Source organism: Hydra vulgaris, chromosome 02 (genome assembly GCF_038396675.1).
Source record: "Hydra vulgaris chromosome 02, alternate assembly HydraT2T_AEP".
NCBI lineage: Eukaryota > Metazoa > Cnidaria > Hydrozoa > Anthoathecata > Hydridae > Hydra > Hydra vulgaris.
The window spans coordinates 51,110,001-51,133,611 of record NC_088921.1 but is presented as its reverse complement, the minus strand read 5'-3'; the positions used below and the strand labels follow the sequence as shown (position 1 = coordinate 51,133,611).

Below are 23,611 nucleotides of genomic sequence, written 5' to 3'. Positions count from 1 at the left end.
AGATTACTAATTATTAAACATATAAAGTAGCCGTTGCTGAGCATATCTATACCGTTGCTAGGGTGTTTTGTAAGTCCAAAATGCGGCAAAACAAGTCTACTTCCTAGGAATTCTGCAGGCTTTTTACCAGGTTTGAGCACAAGGATTTTTTTTTTAAGATTTTGGAAGAATAAGGAAACCTTAAACATGAATAATTTATCTTATACATTTTATGGCAGACCTTAGGCCACGGTTATTGTGGATAATCTAAAAAGCACATTAACCGCAAAAATCCATTTTTGGCAGCCTAGTCCTTCCCAGGCTCTTGTATGTACATGATTCTTTTTGTATAAAATTAATGAATGACTTAGTAGCTTTCAAAAACAATTAAGGAATTTATGTGCAAGTTATAACCTAAAGAGATGCTTACTTGAGCCCGGAAATTAACACTTTGGCCTTAAAAATCCTTATAAACATGACCATATGTTTATATTCAAGTTAAAATATTTTTTGATAATTCTGGCCTGCAGTATATTAATTTGTACTGTTTACATAAATAATCGATTTTGTTTAACACAATGGTTTTGTAACAAAGAAAACGCACTATTAGGCATGGAAACGAGTTGCACGTTTATCTCTTGTAAATCCATGGCTGTATCCATTTTTTTTTCAAAATCAAAACAATGCTATTTTTGTAAACTCGAATTTACAAGGCGACATATCTAAATAACTAATAACGAAATGTATTATTTTTCTTTTAAATTTAACTTTTGATTTAATGAAAAATCCTCACGGCAAAAAATCACTGAAAATCAGAATTTTAGAAGTTACATCAATAATCAAGAGAATAAAAATTTCCAATGTCAACCAACCGGGAAAAAAAAAACGATAGTACAGATATCTCGTGTACCACGTCAACTGATCAACTTGAATTTAATACCAGTTTCAATAAACAGCAATTCCACATGCCTCGATTTGCTTTTATCGAGGAAATACAATTTTATAATATCTATGCGTATAAAAAATATTTTAAATTAATATTATTTTGGTAAAAAAATATGTTCTTTAGGATAACTTTTTACTTTCTATTTTACAAGTTATTGCACAATTGAGAGCGTCACGGCGTGATAAATCATGTCACGTTGTGACGCGCGTATTTTTAGCTGTATCTGTAAAAATATTTAAAAAAATTATGAAAAGTTTATTTTTTATAATACAGTTACGTTATTTCAATATTATAATAAAGTCTATTTTTTATTTTAAAAATCTAAATACCACAAACTTTTATTTTCTCGATTAAAAACGCATTAACGCGTGTCATGGAATTGCTGTAAATGTAATACAAGTTAGTACAATAAAAGTTTCCGCGTGGAGAACTGTTTAACAAAAACGAAATAAAAGCATGACTGTTTAAAGCACAGTTTGACTTTGTTTAACAACGCAAATCATTGTTGTTAAAAATATACTGCTATTGTCAAGAAATTAACTTATTTAAAATTACTTGGCTATGAATAAACAATTATTGTAATTATTAGAAAAAACAATGTCGCTGGTTTAGTACAATTATTTTATAATTTTGCGGTGCAAAACAAACAGGATGGGTGGTTGAGGTCATAATAAACTATTATTTAAAAAAAAAAAAAAAGATGCATAATGATTGATAATAAAGCAATTTTAGAAAATTAGTAAAGAACCTGCTACTATATTAAGAAAATGGGGAGTGGGATGGAGTGGCAGTAGACGTTTATCTAGTCCTTTTTAACAGTTGATATATATATATATATATATATATACATATATATATATATATATATATATATAACAGCTACTAAAAAAATGCCACGTAACACATTGGTAACCCCTTATTTGACATTTTAATTTATCTTTCTCTACTGTTTCAGTATCATTTGAATGACGCAACACAAGGTTAAAATAAATTGTTGAAAATATTTATAATAAAGCTTAAAAATAATTTTGTCAGGTTGAAACTCTAGGCAAAATTCAAGTATAGAAAAAATATGCTGGAGATATATACAGAAAGTAAAGAACAAGTTTTTCGTTGACAATTTTTACTGGTCTTCTTTACTTTTGATTTCGTCGCCATCGTTATCTGGTACAAAAACTGGAACATAAGCTAGCGCGTACGATATTTTGTATCCAGGAGGTGGCTGATGGATACTATCTGTATTTATTATCGGAGAAATATCTGAAGACTGTGAAAAAACTGTTTGTAAAGTTGAGCTATCGCTAATAGAGGACATTGTCAACATACTTTTATGCGGCGCAATAGCAGTATACTTCTTTTTAGTCGATTGCTTTCTTTTTTCTGTCTGAGGTACACTTGTACTAAAAAGCATAGGCGTTTCTTGTTCTTCAATTCGCTTGCTTAACTTGTCTAAATCTTCATGGGTGTTTGTCATATGCTCTACTACTTTTTCCGGGGTCGGAAATGCAGAAGAACAAAACCAGCACGAGAAAGGGAAAGCACTAGGAGTCGTTAAATGACGCTGCAGGTACTCTTTGCCGTGCATTTTCATTGTATGAACGTCTAGAGCTTTTTTCCCGCAGAACACCCTAGAACAATGGGTGCACATATTTACGCCAATGTTAAGCCCATTTCTGTATTGAGCTAATATAATGCTATTTTCTGATATCTTTTTAGGGTCGTCTTTGTAGAATTTCTTGGAATTCGCTAAGTTTAATGGGAAACTTTTTTCTAAAAGTTCGGGTGTAATATTTATATCATTAAGAGATGATGTAGTTAATAAAGATGTGGATGTACGCGATACCGTTAAATCAACAGCTAAATGTAAAAAAAAAAAAATCATTCTGATAAAAAATACCATTTAATCAAAACATGTATATACATAACAATAGATATTAAAAAAAAAAAAAAAAAAAACTAATTTCTTACTTTAATCGTGAATCAATTAAGTAACGTATGATGAAAAATGACAGAGGGAGAGTTTTGAAAAATGACAAAGGGTTAAGATGAGTGCGCAGAACGTGAATTTTTATTTAATACTTATTATAAATAAAGTATTTTGATTTTATTTAATGCAATATTATAATATATATAAGATGGTATAAGAATGTTTGGGTGATAACTGAAGCAAAAGTTTTAAGACTCATAACTGTTTTACATAAAAATCTTTAAATCATCGCTAATAATGAATAATAATAATAAATAATAATAATGAATAACTCGCTGCTGCTATAATTTTTAGCCTTGATTAAAACATTTTTGAGTTTTATTATTGTTCGATAATTATGAGAATCGTCGTAAATAGCATAAATTTTTGTTGATGCTTTTTATGACGATATATTTATGACACCATACATTAGTCGTTAATAGAAATCAGTTGCTAGAACCAAGCAAATTAATCCCCAAATGCCAAAAAACTTAACACATTTTCGCATTTACCCAAAGTATGATGACAAGTTATGATTTCTTCTAAATACCATAAATCTTGGCACATTATTTCAAGCCTTTTTAGCACAAATTTTTTAAAACGCTAAAAATATAGTTATGTCAATGAATGGTTTCTCAAATGCATGATTGTTTGAAGAAATGATTATTTAAGTACGGACCTGCCCTACTAAAAATTTACCTTTTATTTTTTGTAAAATTTTCCAGGTTAATTTTGCTGAATATTAAAAAAAGAAACGAAAAAAGAAACAAACTTTTTACAATTTCTAAAACAGTAATTTTAAAAAAATTAGGAGTTTAAAATAAGTTAACAATTTACCTTGATCGTTTAATTGTTCAGAAGGCAAGTGATGGCGGTTCTTGTTTAAAAATTCTGCGCCAACCTTTAAAAGTTTATCTTTTTCAGATTGCAAGTCTTGAGTAGCAATATGAATATCTTTATAATGATCATGCGTCACAACGTGTATATCAAAAGATTCTTTGTTAAAAAATGTCTTATGGCAAATCGGACATTTAATGTCACACTGATTTATTTGCAAAGATTTTAAATCATTACTTTTTTCAGAACTCATGTTTTTTATTTCAACAAGCTCAACCCTTCGGCTTAAATTGTCTAGGTTATCATGCTGGCTAGTCATATGAACAACGACTTCTTCAGCGCTATTAAACGTCAACGTACAAAACCAGCATCTAAAAGGAACAATTTGTTCTCCTTGACACTTTTTTGAATGTGATTGAATTTCTGATTGTTTAAAAGATTGAAAGCAGACACCACAGTATTCCAGTTTTCCATTTTGTAAGTGCTTTGAAATCTTTTTTTTGTTTTGTTTTTTCGTATTTGTTTCTATATTTGAAAATTCATATAATGGTTCGTTATCGGAATATACACAGCTATTTTTGTCATTACTAGAAGATTTGATTGATTCAACTGTTTGATCCTCTTGAATGAGCTGTGGATCGCTAAAAATTTGAGTTTTCATAATTAAAGAAGTTTCACCAAGATTTTCCAAAATTGGTGGCTGTTTATTATTTCTAACATCTTGGTTATCATAGACAACACGGTTTGACGCTTCACATTCAGACACATCTAAAACATTTCCGGCAGAATCCTTTCCATCAATATTTCCATCAATGTTTATTCCAGAATCAGATAATTGACTTAGAGAATCATTAGAATATTCAGCTACAGAGCAATCGCTAGACAATTTCAAATTATCTTGTGATGAAATAGGAGATCGCGTAGACTGATGCAAGATCAAATGGGAATTGTATTCTGTCTCTGATTTAAAACTTACAGGGCAATGTTGACATGTCCATAATCCAGAGGAAGTGACTGTATTTTCACCTGTTTCCGACATTTCAACGCGCTTACTAAGGCTTTCTAGGCTATCATGCTCGCTGGTCATGTGAGAAACAACATCTTCAGGAGTCTCAAAAACTACTGAGCAGTACCAGCACTGAAATTGAAGCAGAGATCCTACAGAGGAATCAGCTTCTATGACTGTTGTTAAATGATCTTTAATAATATGCTCATCTAAAGTTGAACGAAGATGAAAATATGAAAAACAACTTGGACATTTGTATGCTGGACTAATATTTTTTCTGGAGGTTTTTGAAGCACTTACTTCATCACTAAATCCAGAATGTTCGGCAAGGACATGAGAACGAAGTAAACGGTAATCAACAAAATGAGATGAACAATACTTGCAAAAATTTAGTTTTTGCAACCCATGACGTAGCCGTATTTCTTTTCGCTCTAATGGTTTTAGCTCACGATGGTAATGAACATCTGAAAGGTGTTCAATAAGTTTACGAACGGACTTCACTTCTTCATTACACTCTAAACATCTTATAGGTGGTCGTACTGAATTTTTAATTGAAAAAACTGAACAAGTCGGCAACTTCATTTCATCATTTGATTTATTTGAAGTACAATCTGGTTTAAGGGAAGATGCAATAGCTTTTGCCTGCATATCTGATAAGTTTAATTCACGATGGCGAATTAAATGTTTTCGAATATTACGCCCTGCAAATATTTTTTTTTTACAAATAGGACAAGATACAAGTCGATCTGATCTATTTTCGTGCGTTTTTAAATGACGTCTTAAATGTTCAGGCATCGCGTAAGATCGACCACATGTTTCACAAATATGAGGACGCACACCTGTGTGTCTTTTTTCATGTGCTAGTCGAGTTGAATTCAATCTGAATCCCTTGGTACATACTTGACACCTACATTTTGGAAAAAACTATAAACACATTTTATACATGACAGTATATTTTTAGCAAACTGTAATGATGACAAAGACTGTTTTATTCAAAAGGTATAGTGAATAGACCTTCAATTACTAACAATGGCAATTTTAGAGTTGGGATCTGTTATTAAATGATATAAACTCAATTTTACTTATCTTAATTTAATTTTATTTTTGAATAAAAAATATTAAACTATTTTTACATTTCTACATTTTGCCGCAGGGTTAGAAAAATACTGTGATAGTGAAAATAATACAGTTTTGAAAATTACTTTGCATGTTTTAAGCAGGTAAATTTGGGTTAAACTGCCATCCTTAGAAATAAAAATCGACATCTTTCGAGTAACACACATACTCCTTTACATATTATTCAGAAGATATACGTATTTTTTGTATCCCATTGAAAACCCAACCCATCTAAGAAAAAGTTATAACACAATGACTTACAAAAAAGGCTTTTCACCAGTATGTAATCTTTCATGTGCTGTTAGCTGACCTGCTTGTGCGTAACTTTTTGTACAAAATCGACATTTATAAGCTTTCATCCCAGTATGCTTTGCCATGTGGGATTCCAGTGAAGAATGCGAAGTAAAGCGCTGGGGACAAAAAGGACATTTATGCTTGTGAATACCTGAAAAATAACTTGATAACTTTCACTGTAGTCAAACTTTTGTGTTGGGAACAATACAACAAAATCTACATAAAAAATATCAAACCTATATGTTTATCAATATGAAGCTTAAGATTTCCTTTAGTAGCAAAACTTTTTCCGCAAATGCGACACTTATGATTCTTTTCACCTGAAAATGAAAAAAGACAACAAATGTAATAAACAATCAGAGTAAATCAACTAATAGAGCTTACTTGATGATTTTTGAACCTGTATGTCGCCATAAGTGTCCTCTGAGTTCAGCTCTAGTGGCAAAAGATTTTGGACAGTAGTTGCACTTAAAAGATTTGTTTGTCATGTGTGTTTCTTCACGATGTTTTCTCAACTCCAAGTGATGTGAGAATGACTGATTGCAATGTGCGCATACATACGGGTTGATTTCGGTGTGAATACGACGGTGTCGCAGAAATTTTGCTTTAGACACAAAAGGTAAGTGACAATACTCACATACAAACTGTCCTAAAAAATTAAAATTGGAACTTATTCATCTTTGGTAAATAAACTCACACAAAAATTATTTAAAAACAAATCTTTTTCAAAAAAAAAAGTTAATTCATTAAAATAAAATATAGCACATACCTATTTTCTTCTCATTACTGTTAACAAAAGAAGTATTGCTCTGCTGGGAACCAGATACAAAAGTACTTTTGAGTGAAGTTACAGAGTTTGCATTAAAAAAACTACGTGAGTTTTCTAAAAAAAAAAAAATTTTTTTTTACAACAAATGAAAATAAAAAATAAAATAAAAAGAATGTCTTAATAAAACATCACCATCAAATTGTCAGTTTATCAATAAAGAAATTATTTCATCAGTGAATTTAACTGGAATTGAGAGTAAAATGAAAGCATCAGTGAACTTAACTGAAATTAAGAGTGAAATTATTGCATCAGTGAATTCAACTGAAATTGAGAGTAAAATTATTGCATTAGTGAATATTGAATAGTGATGGGTGCTTTTGAGTAACTGTTCATGTTTTTAACGTATTAACAATCTCATCACCTGAAACCTTAAAACTTTTTTTTAAACAGCACATTTACAAACTTTTATATAATTTAATTTTAACAATACAACTTAAATTGTCTAACAAACAGAACTTAACTAGATGATAACCTAAAAAAAAAAAAAAAAATGACTTAAACAAACGATGACAGATATCACTTTTTTTTTCTTCAATCAAAAAAAATCAAAATGTAATTTATTTTAGCAAATCTTTCTTTAAAAAAATAACATAGTGTTATAGGTTTCCAACTCCAAAACAAAAAATTGTTTGAATAAAGCAAAAATTAATGCAGTTAAAAAAACTATAACAAAAGCAGCGGATGGAATAAAGTAAACAAAGCATTTACAAGAATTAAGTAGGAAATACACAGAGGCATAATTTTTTAAATACACTTTAGCTATATTTTTATTTATTTTGTACAGTGCTTAGATTGCCATAACAAAAATGCAGTAAAAAATTGTAAAAAGATAACCGTAAAACATTTACATGACAACTACTATAAGTAACTTTAATAAAATTTTAAACTATTTCTTCCTTCTGGCACCTCAAACACCCTATAAAAGGAAAACTTAACCTCATCTAAAAAGACCAAAAAAATCTATTTATGTAAGCATTATGTAGACATAAGTACATTTAAAATAGTTTTAAAAATCTTTTTATTTTGTCGAAGCCAAGTTTTTATAATTTAAACAATTCCCCTTCCCAAATGAGAAGTTTTAAATGGTCACTACTTCAAAATGCTAAAACGTTTTTCGATGAAATTTCAATTCTATCAATAAATTTTTATACAGTGTAAAAAAAAATTCATTTAAAATACTGTTTTTTTAAATTGATCAATAACAGATGTTACAGTTAGTTAAAAGGGCTATTTTGGATAATTTTTTGCAGAGCCAAAAATATCTTCAGAAATGAGAGTAATATAATCTTATATCTGAAAATATTTTTTGGCTTATAATATATATTATATACATTATATTTTTGCAAAAACTAAATCTGTTGATTTTTTTAAAGTTAAGTTAAAAGCACTCACAACTTTAAGTAGTAGAAGAAAACACATACCCCATTTGTGATTCAGCATATAAAAACAACTGCAAACATAATGTTATGAGAACAGACTGATTTGGGCCAAAGTAAAGTTAATAAGAAATAGTAAAATAATTTTAGTTTTTGTTAATATCACTTTATGTATAGCTTTAATAGAAAAAAAAAATTTTTATCTCTTAAAAAACATAAAAACTCTTTTCTATCTTTTTTATGTTATACTTATTTTTTGTCTTCTTTGATTAGAATTTTATGGTATAAGATTATTTGTTAAATTATATCACATTAAATTGTTTATTAAATTAGTAATTAATGATATTTATATTATGTTTATTAAATTAGCAATTGAGAAATGACAGGAAAACTTTATCATTATACTTTTACATCATATTTCATACTTTATTTTGAAAACTTGGAATAAGTGGGGAGAGAGTGGGGGAGAGAGTGGTTGAGGAAGTGGGGGAGAGAGTGGGTGAGGCATCTATGCTTTTAAAAAGATATTTTTTGTTAATTTTGTTGCATTTTTCATAATATTTTTTCAAAATTGTAAATAAATCTGTAGTTTTATTTTGCTTTTTGTTTTTATTAGTTTAGTAATAGCTACTCCTTATTTAAGAATCATGATTATTTTTAATCACAATTATTTCTAATTAAAACAGCTATTCTTCTCTGTCAAATGGGGAGTCTGAAATATTTCTAAAATCTATTAAACAGGTTTTTTATTTTTAAAAATTTCATGTAAATACAATTAATTTATGTGCAAAATTATTGTTTAGTTCATCAAAAACTATTTTACGTGAATATTTTTCCAACTATTTACATGAAAATTAAGTGGGGGGGAAAGAGAGTCCAAAAAAGAGTAAAAAATCCATAGGTGTTTAACCGCAGTCTATCATTAAAGATTTTATAGTAAAAGTTATAAAGTATTAATCACAAACTCAAAGCCAAGATAAAAACTTTTTTATTTTAAACCATTTTCCTAAATTTCATATGGTGTTATCAGAAAAAATTAAAAAAAAAAAAGTATATTTACTACCCAACCACAGCATTAAAGTAAGTCATGATGGACAACCTTTTTTAAAGTTTCCATTATCTTTAAGGACACCACAATGTTCCATCTTAGGTACAATATTGATATCCTTAAAACCTTACCAATAAATTAGCTTTATTTACTGATGACCTATCTATGTTCTAATCTTGATAAAAAGCAACCACTATTTAATCATCAAGAACATCAACTAATCTTGAATATGACCTTCTATGAATCCTCCCCGCACAAGGTTCAAAGGTCAAACTTCAACTCAAATAAAATTCATTTTAATTTACTTTCATAAAATATTCTGCAATCATAAAAATCACACTTTATGCAACAAAGTATTCTGCAAATTATTCATGTTTTATGCAATAAAGTATTCTGCAAAAATTATGCTTTAAGAGTGAACTTTTTACAAAATTTATTTTATGATGCACCTATAAGTATTGATTTTGTAGAGTAAATTTCAATTTGATTTTTCATAATTACTTTATTAAACTCTGAGCTTCCAATCCACACAAATTATAAAAAACATTAACTTACCTCAAAACTGTTACTGCTCCAACAGATATAAAATAAAATATAAAAATTCATCAAGATTATTGATTAAATGCTGAATTTATATTTTTGGCAATCAATTACTGGATGTGCTACATAATGTAATGAACAATCTATTAAAAAAGACAATAGCTTTGAAAATTAATGAACAACAGATACTAACTGTAGTGTAATGTTAAACTCATGTAAAAGCACACACACAAAAAACTCCTTTTTAAATTGAAAAAGAATTTAAAATTTGTGTTCTAGCTGTACAAAAAAAAATACTTGAGTAGTTAAACACTACTACACAAAAGTTCCATGTTTAAAAAACTGTTTTTCTCTTTTAAAAAAAAAATGTTTTTAAAAAAACAATTTTTAAAAAAAGGGTTTTTTTAAAAACATTTAATACCAAGGCAGAATCTAAAAAAAATTGCTTATAAATTGCTGCATATTTTAAAACAATTAAAAATAAAACCTTGGACTATAATTTCATATTCATCTCTGTCAAGAACACGCTCATCAGATAAGATGACAGAAGCCACTTCCCCAAGGTCAGATGATCGACTTTTGACACCTTGCAAAGTTCCACAAAACTTTCCATCAGATGAGTAAATTAGTTTTAACAGGCCAAGAGTGACACCATGCTCAACAGTCAAAACAATTTGATTATTTCGATACAAACTAATCTAAATATATATAAAATATATAATCTAAATATATATAAAATATATAATATATATAAAAAAAGAAGAATTAAAACTAAAATAATAAAAATATAAATTTTCAAATAAAATTAAGAGTGTAAAAGTTGTGCTGGAAATGCTAAGTGCAAAAAACAAATATACCTCTCGTCTTCTCGACCCATCAAGTTCAAGATCTGCACCAAGAAAAGCTGAATTATATGGTTCATCAGACTTACTTAACAAATCATCACTTTCTTTTAACATATTATATTTTATTACTTTGAAACATTTTTTTAGCTGTCTAGAAAGAAATAACAACAAAACTGAACTGTTTAGCTAAATAATAATTTTAACATAAACTTAAAAAAGACTTTTCTTTATTTTAATAGACTGCTTGCTCAAACCCTTTAAAATAATTCAAATTAGCTTAGTGCTGTTTTTACTTTTTTTTTCCAAACAAATTCCCAAGCAATCACTAATTAGGCTGGTAGTTAACAGAAAGCAAAAAAGAGAGTCAAAGAGCAAATGATAATTTGACTTAAAAAACTGTACGAGTCTGAAAAATATGAAGACAGGAAATAATTCTAAAACATTGTTTAATAAAATAACTAGATAAATAAAATAAAAAAGGATACAAGTTTGCTTAATGACAAGTCACATGAAAATTAGTGGTTTTAACTTTACGACAACACGGAAATGTTGGATGAAAGTCAAAAGTAATTAAAAGTGACGTATTTGTTGTCAAAATAATTATTTTTTACCTTCAGCACTCTAAAATAAAATTTATATATTTATATATATATATATATATATATATATATATATATATATATATTTATATATATATATATATATATATATATATATAGATATATATATATATATTTATATATATATATTCCTATAGTAAAGCAACTACTCTATGAAATTGAATATGACAAAATTATAACAAACTGCATTAATTTAATTGTGGACACTAATTAAATTTATAGTTTTTTTTGAAAAAACCACGAAAACACAAATTAATAGACTAGAATGTTTTTAAAAACATATTGAATGTTTTTTTTGTTTTGTTTTTACAAACATTCGTTTTTATTTTTATACTGTAAAACATGTGCAGAATGTTGCTACATGGACTAATCTTATAGCCTGCTCTCAAGGGAGTGCTGCTACATATACTATCTTATAACCTGCTGCTACAAAGAACCACTCCATCCACTGAGGGTTTGGTTGGGGCAGGCAGTCTATCAAATAATTATAAAAAAACTTTTTAAATTTTTTCCAGTCTTTAAAACAACTTTTTAAAAAAACAACCTAAAACTGACCTGACAATGGAAAAATTAAAAATGGATAATCAATATATATATATATATATATATATATATATATATATATATATATATATATATATATATATATATATATATGTATATATATAGAACCCTTAGATGTTGTCCGAAAGTTTTTTCCATATTTTGTTGACAAAAAGTAAAAATTAAAATGCAAGACCGGAATTTTTTTTTTTATAATGATAGACTGCCTGCCCCAACCAAACCCTCAGTCGATGTAGCAGCACTCCCTTGCGGGTCAGGCTATTTGTCAGTCGATGTAGCAGCACTCCCTTGCGAGTCAGGCTATTTGTCAGACGATGTAGCAGCACTCCCTTGCGAGTCAGGCTATTTGTCAGTCGATGTAGCAGCACTCCCTTGCGAGTCAGGCTATAAGATAGTTGATGTAGCAACACTCCGCGCATGATTTACAGTAAAAAAAATAAAAATAAAAACATTTTATTAAAAAAAATAAAAATAAAAACATTTTATTAAAAAAAATAAAAATAAAAACATTGTTTATATTGTTAAAAACATTCAGAATGTTATAAAAACATTCAGAATGTTTTTAAAAACATTCCAGTTAATTAAATTTGCGTTTTTGTGGTTTTTTTATATAACAATTAATTTGTAATTAAATTAATGGTTTTGACTTTCGTTCAACACGAAAATGTTGGACGAAAGTCAAAAGTAATTAAAAGTGACGTATGTGTTGGCGTAAGAATCACTTTTTCCTTCCGCTCTTCTCAAAGCCAACAAACTATAGATCTATATATATATATATATATATATATATATATATATATATATATATATATATATATATATATATATATATATATATATATATATATATATATATATATATATATATATATATATATATATATATATATATATACATATATATATATTATATTACATATATATATATATATATATATATATATATATACAACCCTTAGATGTTGTCCGAAAGTTTTTTCGATATTTTGTTGACAAAAAGTAAAAATTAAAATGCAAGACCGGAATTTTTTTTTTTTAATAATGATAGACTGCCTGCCCTAACCAAACCCTCAGTCGATGTAGCAGCACTCCCTTGCGGGTCAGGCTATTTGTCAGTCGATGTAGCAGCACTCCCTTGCGAGTCAGGCTATTTGTCAGTCGATGTAGCAGCACTCCCTTGCGAGTCAGGCTATTTGTCAGTCGATGTAGCAGCACTCCCTTGCGAGTCAGGCTATAAGATAGTCGATGTAGCAACACTCCGCGCATGATTTTCAGTAAAAAAAAATAAAAATAAAAACATTTTATTAAAAAAAATAAAAATAAAAACATTTTATTAAAAAAAATAAAATAAAAACATTGTTTATATTGTTAAAAACATTCACAATGTTTTTAAAACATTCTGGTCAATTAAATTTGCGTTTTTGTGGTTTTTTTAAAAAACGATTAATTTGTAATTAAATTAATGGTTTTTACTTTCGTCCAACACGGAAATGTTGGACGAAAGTTAAAAGTAATTAAAAGTGACGTATATGTTGGCGTAAGAATCACTTTTTTCCTTCCGCTCTTCCCAAAGCCAACAAACTATAGATCTATATATATATATATATACATATATATATTATATTACATATATATATATATATATATATTATATTACATATACATATATATACACACATATATATATGTATATTATATATATATATATATGTGTTTATATAAATATATATATATATATGTGTGTGTGTGTGTTTATACAAATATATATATATGTATATTATATATATATATATATGTGTTTATATAAATATATATATATATATATGTATATATATATGTATATATATATGTATATATATATATATATATATACATATATATATATATATATATGTATATATATATATATGTATATATATATATATCTATACATATATATATATATATATATATATATATATATATATATATATATATATATATATATATATATATATATATATATATATATGTACATATATATATTTCCAAAAGGTCTGGTGAGCACAAATGATATTATTATTTTAGTGTAATAAAAAACACTTTTTAGTTTGAAAACCATGTTTCGAACTTAACAAAGTTTATCATCAGTTTAAAATGACCAATATAAAGTTTTTAATGTATAGGTCACAAAGTAATTAAAAATCCATTTAAAATTGTTGTAAAATACCTTTTGTGTAATGAATATTAACTTTAAATTTGATTGTATTTTTATTACTTCTTTTGTATTATATTTTTTATTTTAATTATGTATTATAAATAGTTTTTTTTTAACAACAATTTTTAATTGATTTTTAATTACTTTGTAACCTATATATTGAAAAATTTTATATTGGTCATTTTAAACTGATGATGAATTTGTAAGTTTGAAACATGTTTTTCTAACTAAAAAGTTTTTTTTATTTTACTAAAATAATAAATATATATATATATATATATATATATATATATATATATATATATATATATATATATATATATATATATATATATACACACATATATATATATATACACACATATATATATATATATATATATATATATATATATATATATATATATATATATATATATATATATATATATATATATATATATATATATATTTATACACTCACATATACTAGTAAATAAAATTTACTTCATCAACCAAAAAAAAAAAAAAAAAGTATACAAACATTTATATTATTTTCAAAAATATACATGAAAAACTCTTTAAAAAAATATTCAAAATATCAAATAACATATGTTGAATATAAAACATTCAAGAAAAATTATAAATAGCATAAATAACTTTCAAAATACATTCTTACCAAATAAAAAACACAATTATTAACATTAAATAAAAAACTTTTATTAAAAAAAAATTAAATAAAAGTAAAAATATTTATAATGAAAAAATTTTCTTTAGAAAATTTTTTCATTATAAATATTTTTAAATTTTCTTTAGAATTACTTCTGAGAAATTAAATAACAAATAAAAATCTAACCAAAGTCAAATGTTAATAATATTAGTAAACTAAACATTTTTGTTAACTAATGTCCTTTTAAAATTCCACACAGATTTATTAAGAGAATCACTCAGTAAAATATAAGGATCAATTTTATCTTTGACCCATTCATCAATGGAATGCTCATAGAAGTATGGTGCCATAGTTTTAAAACATTTATTTCGAAAGGTTCCAAATGATGGAATCAATCTTAAAAATAGTAAAAAAGTATGACAATTAAAAAAAATTTAAAAAGTTAAAAAAATTAATAAAGTAAAATCATAAATTTGTTAAACGTATTAAAAAAACATGTCTTCTAAACAATTATCTATTAATTAAAAAAATGTATTAACTACATAAATGTATTAAACCTTCTAAAGAATCATCTATTAATTAAAAAAATTGCTTTGATTAAGAAAATTGCTTCGATTAAAAAAATTGAATCAATTATCATCAACTATCTGATGTTTCCGAAAGAAACCCATTTACAGTAGCGAAAGAAACCCACTTACAGCAACAAAAGAAACCCACTTAGAGTAGAAAAATTCAAACAATTACAAAAATGTTTTTATAAGCACAGATTTGACTGCGGCTGAAAGATAAATAAACTTTATGTTAAGATTAAAGTGTAATGAATTAAATTGTAATATCAATTTAAAAAAATTGTCCTTTCTATAAGGTATACAAAGCAGCTGAGTTGTCCAACTCAAGAGTATACAAACCACTACATAAGCATTACTACTCTTCCACTACATTTTTTACCAACAAACCAAAACAGTAAAACAAAATACAGTGTTGATTGTTACTATACTAATGCAACATCCCTTGATAATAAAATGGCCAGTTTAATTTCAACATCTAGAACACTTATCATGTTATTGTTGCTTCTAAAACACAATTTTGAAATGACTCAGTACCAAATATAAATAGGTATAATCTATATTGTAAAGATCGCCAAAATGGATATCTTATGGTTCCTAAAAAAATGTTAGACTTGTTACTTACCAACAACAGTATTTCTATTTTAAACTTGTCTCCTAATACTATACTAGGTAATAACACTAAGGGTCGCTTTAGTATTTATTGTTTTTTCTTAGTTTCAGATCCATTTCCAGAAATGGATCTCAATTGTTTAACTACAACAAAGGTGATTATGATTCAATATCAAACTTTATTGCATCAATATATTAATAAACAACTAAAAAATAAAGATAGAATTCATTCTCTTAAGGTATTTGAGGTAAAATTATTGAAACTCTTCCTGATTTACTTGATATTCTGAACTCTCTATTCAAATCTATGATTACTCTTGAAAGGTCTGAAAATTTTAAATGGATTAAAAAACTAGATATTAAACTTGAATGTATTTAAAATGACAACTTGGATTTCTCTATTTCAGACATTATTATGGAACTCTATTTAAGACATTAATACTTAAGCTATGTGCCAAAAGCTTTGCAATTCCACTTACAAAAATCTTTCATGAATCTTTTAATTCTGGAATAGTCTATAAAAAAAAGGAGATAAACTACTTGCGGAAAACTAGACCTTTTTCAATAACCTCTGTTGCGTTCAAAATCTTCTAAAAACTTCTAAAGAACAAAATTTTAAAGCACATCAACAAAAACAATATGCTCTCTACAAACCGACATGTGTAACTAATCTAAAAGAGACTTAATATTATTTTGTCTTCCATAGAATCTCACCAGTTTATTAATGTAATTTATCTTAATTTTTCTGAAGCTTTTGATTCTGTACCTCATAACAGAGTGTTAAAATTAGAATCTTTCGAAATAAATAGCAAACTTCTACAATGGATTATTTCCATTTTATTTAGCAGAAAGCAATGTGTTAGAATTAACAATACCAGCTCTGTTTGGGTTGATACTTCACTTTATTCTCTACACAAATAATCTTGCTCAACTTACTAAGACTTCTGAGATATTTACCAATGATAATAATTTTTTTTTAAAAACTTTATCATAAATTAATCTTGTTGATACGCAGAATTGTCTGCGCGTAGTACATGAGTCATCAAATGCTTGGTTACTTATGTCAAACATTTCAAAACACTGTATTGTTCATTACAGTCAATCCAACCTCATTACAATTACTTTTTGATAACTAAGGTATAAATGTCTAAGAAGTGTGGCTAAAGTGCATGATTTGAGAGTCATTTTTACATCTAACCTCATGTAGAGCACACAGAATTCTGGTTGTGGAAAAAATTTGGAACAAATATTTAGGGGTTGTCCAAAAACTATGTACGCTCTTAGGGGGAGGAGGGGGTCTTTAAATAGCATATGAAGGCTTGTGGAGGAGGGGGGGGGGGGAGAGGGTTATAAAAGTATGTACACACTAATTAAAAAAAAATTCTTTAGTGATGTTGTTATTCTAATTTATCAAAATTAGTACTTGTTAATAACTAAATACTTTTGAATAAATAACAAGATAACAATTTGAAAAAAATAAATAAAATAAAACCATACCGCCTCATTATTGTCCCCAATTTGCCAGGTAATCAATAGAAAAATTAATTTTTTGACTAAAAATCCTACTTTACCACCATTAAAGGATGTATGGTATAGGGGAGGGGTATAGTGTCCCTCTATGCACACATATGCTACCCCTTATACACTGGCCCTGAATAAGACGGACATGTATTTTAGGCAACCCCTTTTTTGAGTCAACAAAAACCTTTTTTCACTGAGTTTAACATCATCTGCATTGTACATTCGGTCAGTAAACCTTTTTTTTTTTTTTTTTTAATTTATTGTAATTCACCTCCCCAAGGCCAAGAAGGCCACTACAGACGAGGAGGCTACTTGTGGTTATAACCCTCTCCCAACTCTTTAACTCCGAAACATGAACGCTTATGCGAGCGCTCTACCACTACCGCATGGTCTGCCCATCTATAAGAGATGAATCTACAAATGTCAGTAATGAGTCTCTTCTCTCTAGTAAAAGAATAAATACCAAAAGAGCTAGTACTATTGGGAATTCCATCTTGTATTATTTAATCTAGGCATTTTTGCAAAACTTCACTTGAGGATATACTCCAGATTCCTCAAAAAAGTGGAACAACTGTTGCAGTAATCACTTCTTTACTATTTTTGAAATTCTTCCTGAGCTGTTCATAATTCTTTACAAGTCCAGGGATAGACAGAACATGATGTTGACAACCAATAAATTGTGGTTTTTCCAGTTTCTTTTCAATAAAATGTCTTTGTAACTGACTGACAATCTCATTCCTTCTTCCAGTGTTTACATTTGTATTGCCCACTACACCCATCTTTATACTCTTCTTAAATAAATTGTATTCATTGAGAATAGCTGTTATACTTTTAACAAATCTGCCTGGTAGATCTAGTGTTTATAACTTAACTTCTCTTTGTTTATTATTCAACACTAAGACTTAATTTTAATACATTTATCATCAAAGTGCAGTGTGACCATCAAAGTGCAGTGTGACCATCAAAGTGCAGTGTGACCATCAAAGTGCAGTGGCCAGCTTTCTAAATGTAGTATCATTCTCATTTCTTCTTTAAGTTTAATAGCTTTTTTAATAGTTGATCGGAATATGTCAGACTGTGAAGGTGTCTGAATGTCTATCCCATCTTAAGATAACTGTCGATTTTAAGTGGTATCTTGTTTTTATCTTCCACTGATTTTTCTTCTAGTATAACGTTCTTCTTTTCCTATATGACTCATAAAGTTGTACGAGATTCTTCATCCAAATCTTCTTGTTTGTTTCAGTTGTGGAAGCAATTTCCTTATAGGACATTATGATTGAAGATAGTACTTATATACTTATTTCTGAAAGGCAATAATAATAAGTGCTATTGTATTTCTATATCATTTGACTCCCATCTGGCGAATACAGATTTATATATAACTATTTGCATTCCTTAATCAAGCAGTTTATATAGTCTAAATTTTGAAAATTCTAAAAAATATCAGAGATTTCTAAAAATATTCAGAGCAGTCCAAAAAATTTTAGACAGTTCCATAAGACTTAAGAAAATTCAAGGGTTCAGAAAGTCATAATGCTACTGCCTGCAAATACTACTTTTATTCTAATTTTAAAATTTTATGTTTTGGGTGACCTTTATTGAAAATTAATCAGAATAAAACCCATTTTCATTCATTTATCTTCATTTATATTTCATCATTATATTTCATTTATATTTCATCATTAAATTTCATTAATTACACAGGTCAAGAAAAAAAAATTTTTTTTCTGGTGATGAACAAACAATTTGTTTTTTGTATAGCATTTCTCATTTTGATTTCAAATATGCAACTCTTTTTTTACCATCACGTCAAGTTGTAAAGATATTTAGGTTCAAATCTTAAGTATTTAGGGTAAAGTCCCTAATATTGTCGAAAAAAAAGTTATTCAAAAGTATGTCAACCTGGGTCTCAAAAGAAGCGTATTTTCATAGAGATTTTAAAAATGTTATTCATTTGTAATAAAAATAAGTATTTTGTGTATTTTTGGTGAATAACATTCTGTTGACTTTTTTTTAAGAGTCTTTAGCATTTTTCACATAATTTTTTTGTCAATAAATTTTAAGGAAAAATATTTATGTTTTCTAAAACCTCTATGAAAATACGCTTCTTTTGAGACCCAGGTTGACATACTTTTGAATAACTTTTTTTTCGACAATATTAGGGACTTTACCCTAAATACTTAAGATTTGAACCTAAATATCTTTACAACTTGACCTGATGGTAAAAAAAGAGTTACATATTTGAAATCAAAATGAGAAATGCTATACAAAAGACAAATTGTTTGCTCGGCACCAGAAAAAAATTTTTTTTTTGTTGACCTGTGTTATAAATCATCAATTTAGGTCAAATTTCAAAATTTTTGGTGTACATACTTATGGATGACCGCTTATAAAACTAATTGTTTATATTAGGGTGTTTTCTCTGCTCAATGTATGTATACATCATATGTATACTTTATGGCTGCAACTATAATAATAATAATAATAATAATAATAATAGTAATTTTTAAAATAAAGACTATTTTAAAAAAGTAAAAAAGACTATTAAAAAAAAAGTAAAAAAGACTATTAAAAATAGTAAAAAAGACTATTAAAAATAGTAAAAAAGACCACTAAAAAAAAGTAAAATAGCCTATAAAAATAAAATAAAATAGACTATTAAAAAAAAGTAAAAAAGAATAACAAAAAAAGAAAGAAAGTAAGACTATTAAAAAAACTATTAATGTAAATATTAATAATTCACAAATTTACAAGTTTATTATTTATTTTACAACATTTTTAACCTTCCAAATAATAACTTACTGTTTTAAAGAGTCAGCTACTGCATTTAACTGAAAAACACTAACAAATCCTTGATGCTTTTGACGGTCATTTACCCAGCTATCCAACCTTAAACAAAAAAATAATAATAATAATAACAGTATATTATTACTGGAGTTTAAACAGCAAGTTCTTCAGATACTTGCTGTGAAGAATAACATAATTGTAAAATAGAGATTTTTTTAAATTGTTACATCTAGAGATGAGTCATTATTTTAGTTCTTGTTTTTTGGCCAAAAAAAATGTTTTTTTTAAAAAAACTTCTCACTTATTTTAAACACTAAATTAATTTTAAAAATTTGATTTTAGGTGATATTATATATATATATATATATATATATATAATCATTTTTTCTATTTAATATATCATTTTATCAGGATTGTCTTTAAAGTTCTTAAGATAGCAGATCCCCACAAAAATCGAAAAAATTTTCCAAATTTTCCCATCATACATAACCATCCATCACACATATCCATCATACATAACCGATGGTTATGTATGATATATATATGTGATGGATGGTTATGTATGATGGATATGTGTGATGGATGGCTATGTGTGATGGATGGAGTAATGTTATGTGTGATGGATGGTTATGAGTGATGGATGGAGTAATGTTATGTGTGATGGATGGTTATGTGTAATGGAGTAATGTTAAGTGTGATGGATGGAGTAATGCTAGGTGAGCATTAGATAATATACAAATAATTTAAAAATTAAAACTTTAACATTTTTACATTTAGCAGAAAAGAAGCAGTTATCAACTTTGTATTAACATTATCTGTGTCATTTTCTTACTTTATGGAAATCACTGCCTTCAGGTAAAATTTATATAGATATATATTTATTTTCAAGAATAAATAATAAATAGTTTTTTTTTATATTTTTAACTCTCTTCCAACTCTTAACTCCTTATTTAGTTCTTCGCATTCAAAACTTTTTTTAATTTTATAACTAAACAGTTTGCAAAGTATTCACATGAAAGTAATAATTTTCAGACTTATCAAGTCATTCTGGTGAAAACATAGCAGATGAAATACAAAGGGTATAATAACATGTAAAAGAGGATTTTTTTCAAAAGGTTTTATGTGGACAGTTATTAACTTAACATTTGCTCCAAACTGGTGGAAGGGATTATGTTTATCTACTGAATTATCAGAAGTAGCTGCAAGAACTCTTCAGCTTCCTGCTACAAGTGCTGTTCGCAAAAGAAGTTTTAGAAGTTATGCCAATATTCACAGTGAAAAAAGAAACAGATTGACAAATGAAAGAGCAGCAAAATTAGTATTTGTATCGTAAAATTTAAAACTTAAAGCAATCAATATGTGTGCAGCACAACAACCAATCTTGCCTAAAGAACCAATAAATAGTTCAGATAAATCAATGAATGTTTCAAGATAAAAAGTCAACTGAACAAGAACTTGAGTCACTTGACCAAGAATCAGAATTTTCTAGTCAGGATTCTTTTGAAGATAAACTTTAAATAAAAAACTTACAATAAAAATGTTTCTTATCAAATTTTAAATTTTAAATTAAACAAAATTTGAATGTTGAAAAGAACAAATAATTTATTAACCATTTTACCAATAAAAAAAATAAGTATTTTATTAACTCTTTCCCTTAATTCTCTGTTCACACTTTAATAAAACCAGACTGGTTTTAATATAATCTAATACAGGACCTAAAATACTCAAACAGAACTAAATAGAAACATTTTAGATAAGTAGGAAACATTAAAAAAAAGTAAACAAAAACACTAAAAGAATCTGTAATAGCCAAAACAACTAACAAAAAACCAAAAGAACTTCAAAAGAACTCTAAAACCCCCCCCCCAAACAAAAAAAAAACACGTTTTTTTGGGGTGAAAAAAACATGATAGCAAAAAAAACACGCTTTTTTTAACTTTAGTTATTGCTTTAATGATATTTTGAAATTTGTCTGTTCATTTAATAACAAGAAGTTTTAAAGTATATTCTTAAACTGCTAAAATTGTCTATAGATTTCTACAAATGTTTTTATAACTTTCTATTACATTCTCGCAAATGTTTAATAACTCTCTAGAACATTCTTGGAATCATTTCTTAGAACCAAGACTTTGGTTTATTTTATTGCTAGGTAACAAGCAAACAATACTTTCTAAAAACGAAATTAAAAGGTTGTTTACACCCATCAGAAGCATTTTACAAATTGTTAGGACAAAAGTATTCTGTGAAAGAGTGTTGTGATACGTGAAAGACCCACAAACATATTTCAACATGGCTGTGAAAACATTAAGAAAAGTACTGGGTACCTCATTACACATGTAAATAGGAAAAATGAGGTGCTTTAGAATAAAAGGTGCCTTATATAGAAGTGCTTGATGTTTTAAAACTTCAATGACTTTGATCGTGTACAGTTTAAGGAGTAATAAACAAAATATTCACATCAATGCATTATAGTATAAGTTAAACATTAATATCCAGTATTAAATAATGTGTAGAATTTCCTGCTTTTCAATTTTTATAATTAATATCTATTGTTACAGATAAGTGTAATATAATTAATATTATTAATATAATATAATTAATACCTGTTGTTACAGATAAATGTAAAAAAATTAGGAGAAAAGTGTGCATATCATGAAGTCATATGATGAAGTTTGCTATCCTGCAAATTTAGCATCAACTGACTAACCATTCAAGTAACTTATACATCTGCATGATAGATCCTGAAAAACATCACACTGGCAAGAACCATTTACCCAGACATTTATCAAACCATTTACCCAGACATTCGTTTTTTCATTGTCTTAGTATCACAATGCCCCAAGCAGCCTCTTCTGACTCAGCTAGAAGGATCAACTACCTTTAGAAGAAAGCAACATGTCACATAGCAAGAAAGATATTGTAGATTCAAACTATAATTTTACAGGACATGAGGAAGAGTATACTGTACTTTCACAACCAGAAAGGTGTCATTCATCTGATCAAAGACCTCGATCTTACCGAGGTCATCTAGTCTCAATCAGTGGAACTTGTTGAATGACAACATCAGAAGAACCATCAATTTGCTACTTCTTAAGTTATCAAAATGGGCGGCAGACAGTCTATTTGAAGCTATAGATACTCAGTCTTCTCCATTTGAAATTTAATGCCAGCACCCAAAAAAGCGGTGACAGGATTGTCATTTTTAAGTTAGCCTGTACGATTTAAAAAACTTGCTTTTTTTCTGCTATACAAATTTAAATAAAAATAGAAAAAAGAACGCTTTAAATAAATACTATATTAAATAATTAAATAA

The 23,611-nt window shown here is 27.2% G+C and overlaps 2 protein-coding genes across 3 annotated transcripts in view; both read right to left on the bottom strand.

Moving 5' to 3' along the window:
* Positions 1-1,951: 1,951 nt before the first annotated feature.
* Positions 1,952-10,934, bottom strand: LOC101239903 (zinc finger protein 585A). The gene is made up of 8 exons (XM_065791303.1): positions 10,795-10,934; positions 10,425-10,635; positions 6,914-7,027; positions 6,545-6,793; positions 6,381-6,464; positions 6,112-6,295; positions 3,729-5,641; positions 1,952-2,782 (listed from the first exon to the last, which is right to left on the bottom strand). Exons 1-8 carry the CDS (start codon positions 10,894-10,896, stop codon positions 2,049-2,051), a joined length of 3,591 nt encoding a protein of 1,196 aa, XP_065647375.1. The 5' UTR covers positions 10,897-10,934; the 3' UTR covers positions 1,952-2,048.
* Positions 10,935-14,677: 3,743 nt separating this feature from the next.
* The window catches only part of LOC100203658 (hexosaminidase D), a 50,637-nt gene continuing 41,703 nt past the window's right edge, over positions 14,678-23,611 (bottom strand). For both annotated transcript variants that reach the window (XM_065791301.1, XM_065791302.1), the window contains 2 exons: positions 20,314-20,400; positions 14,678-15,208 (listed from right to left, as the gene is read on the bottom strand). In XM_065791301.1, the coding sequence (XP_065647373.1) occupies positions 15,028-15,208; positions 20,314-20,400 (268 nt within the window). In that variant the 3' untranslated portion in view covers positions 14,678-15,027. The remainder of the gene's footprint in view (positions 15,209-20,313; positions 20,401-23,611) is intronic.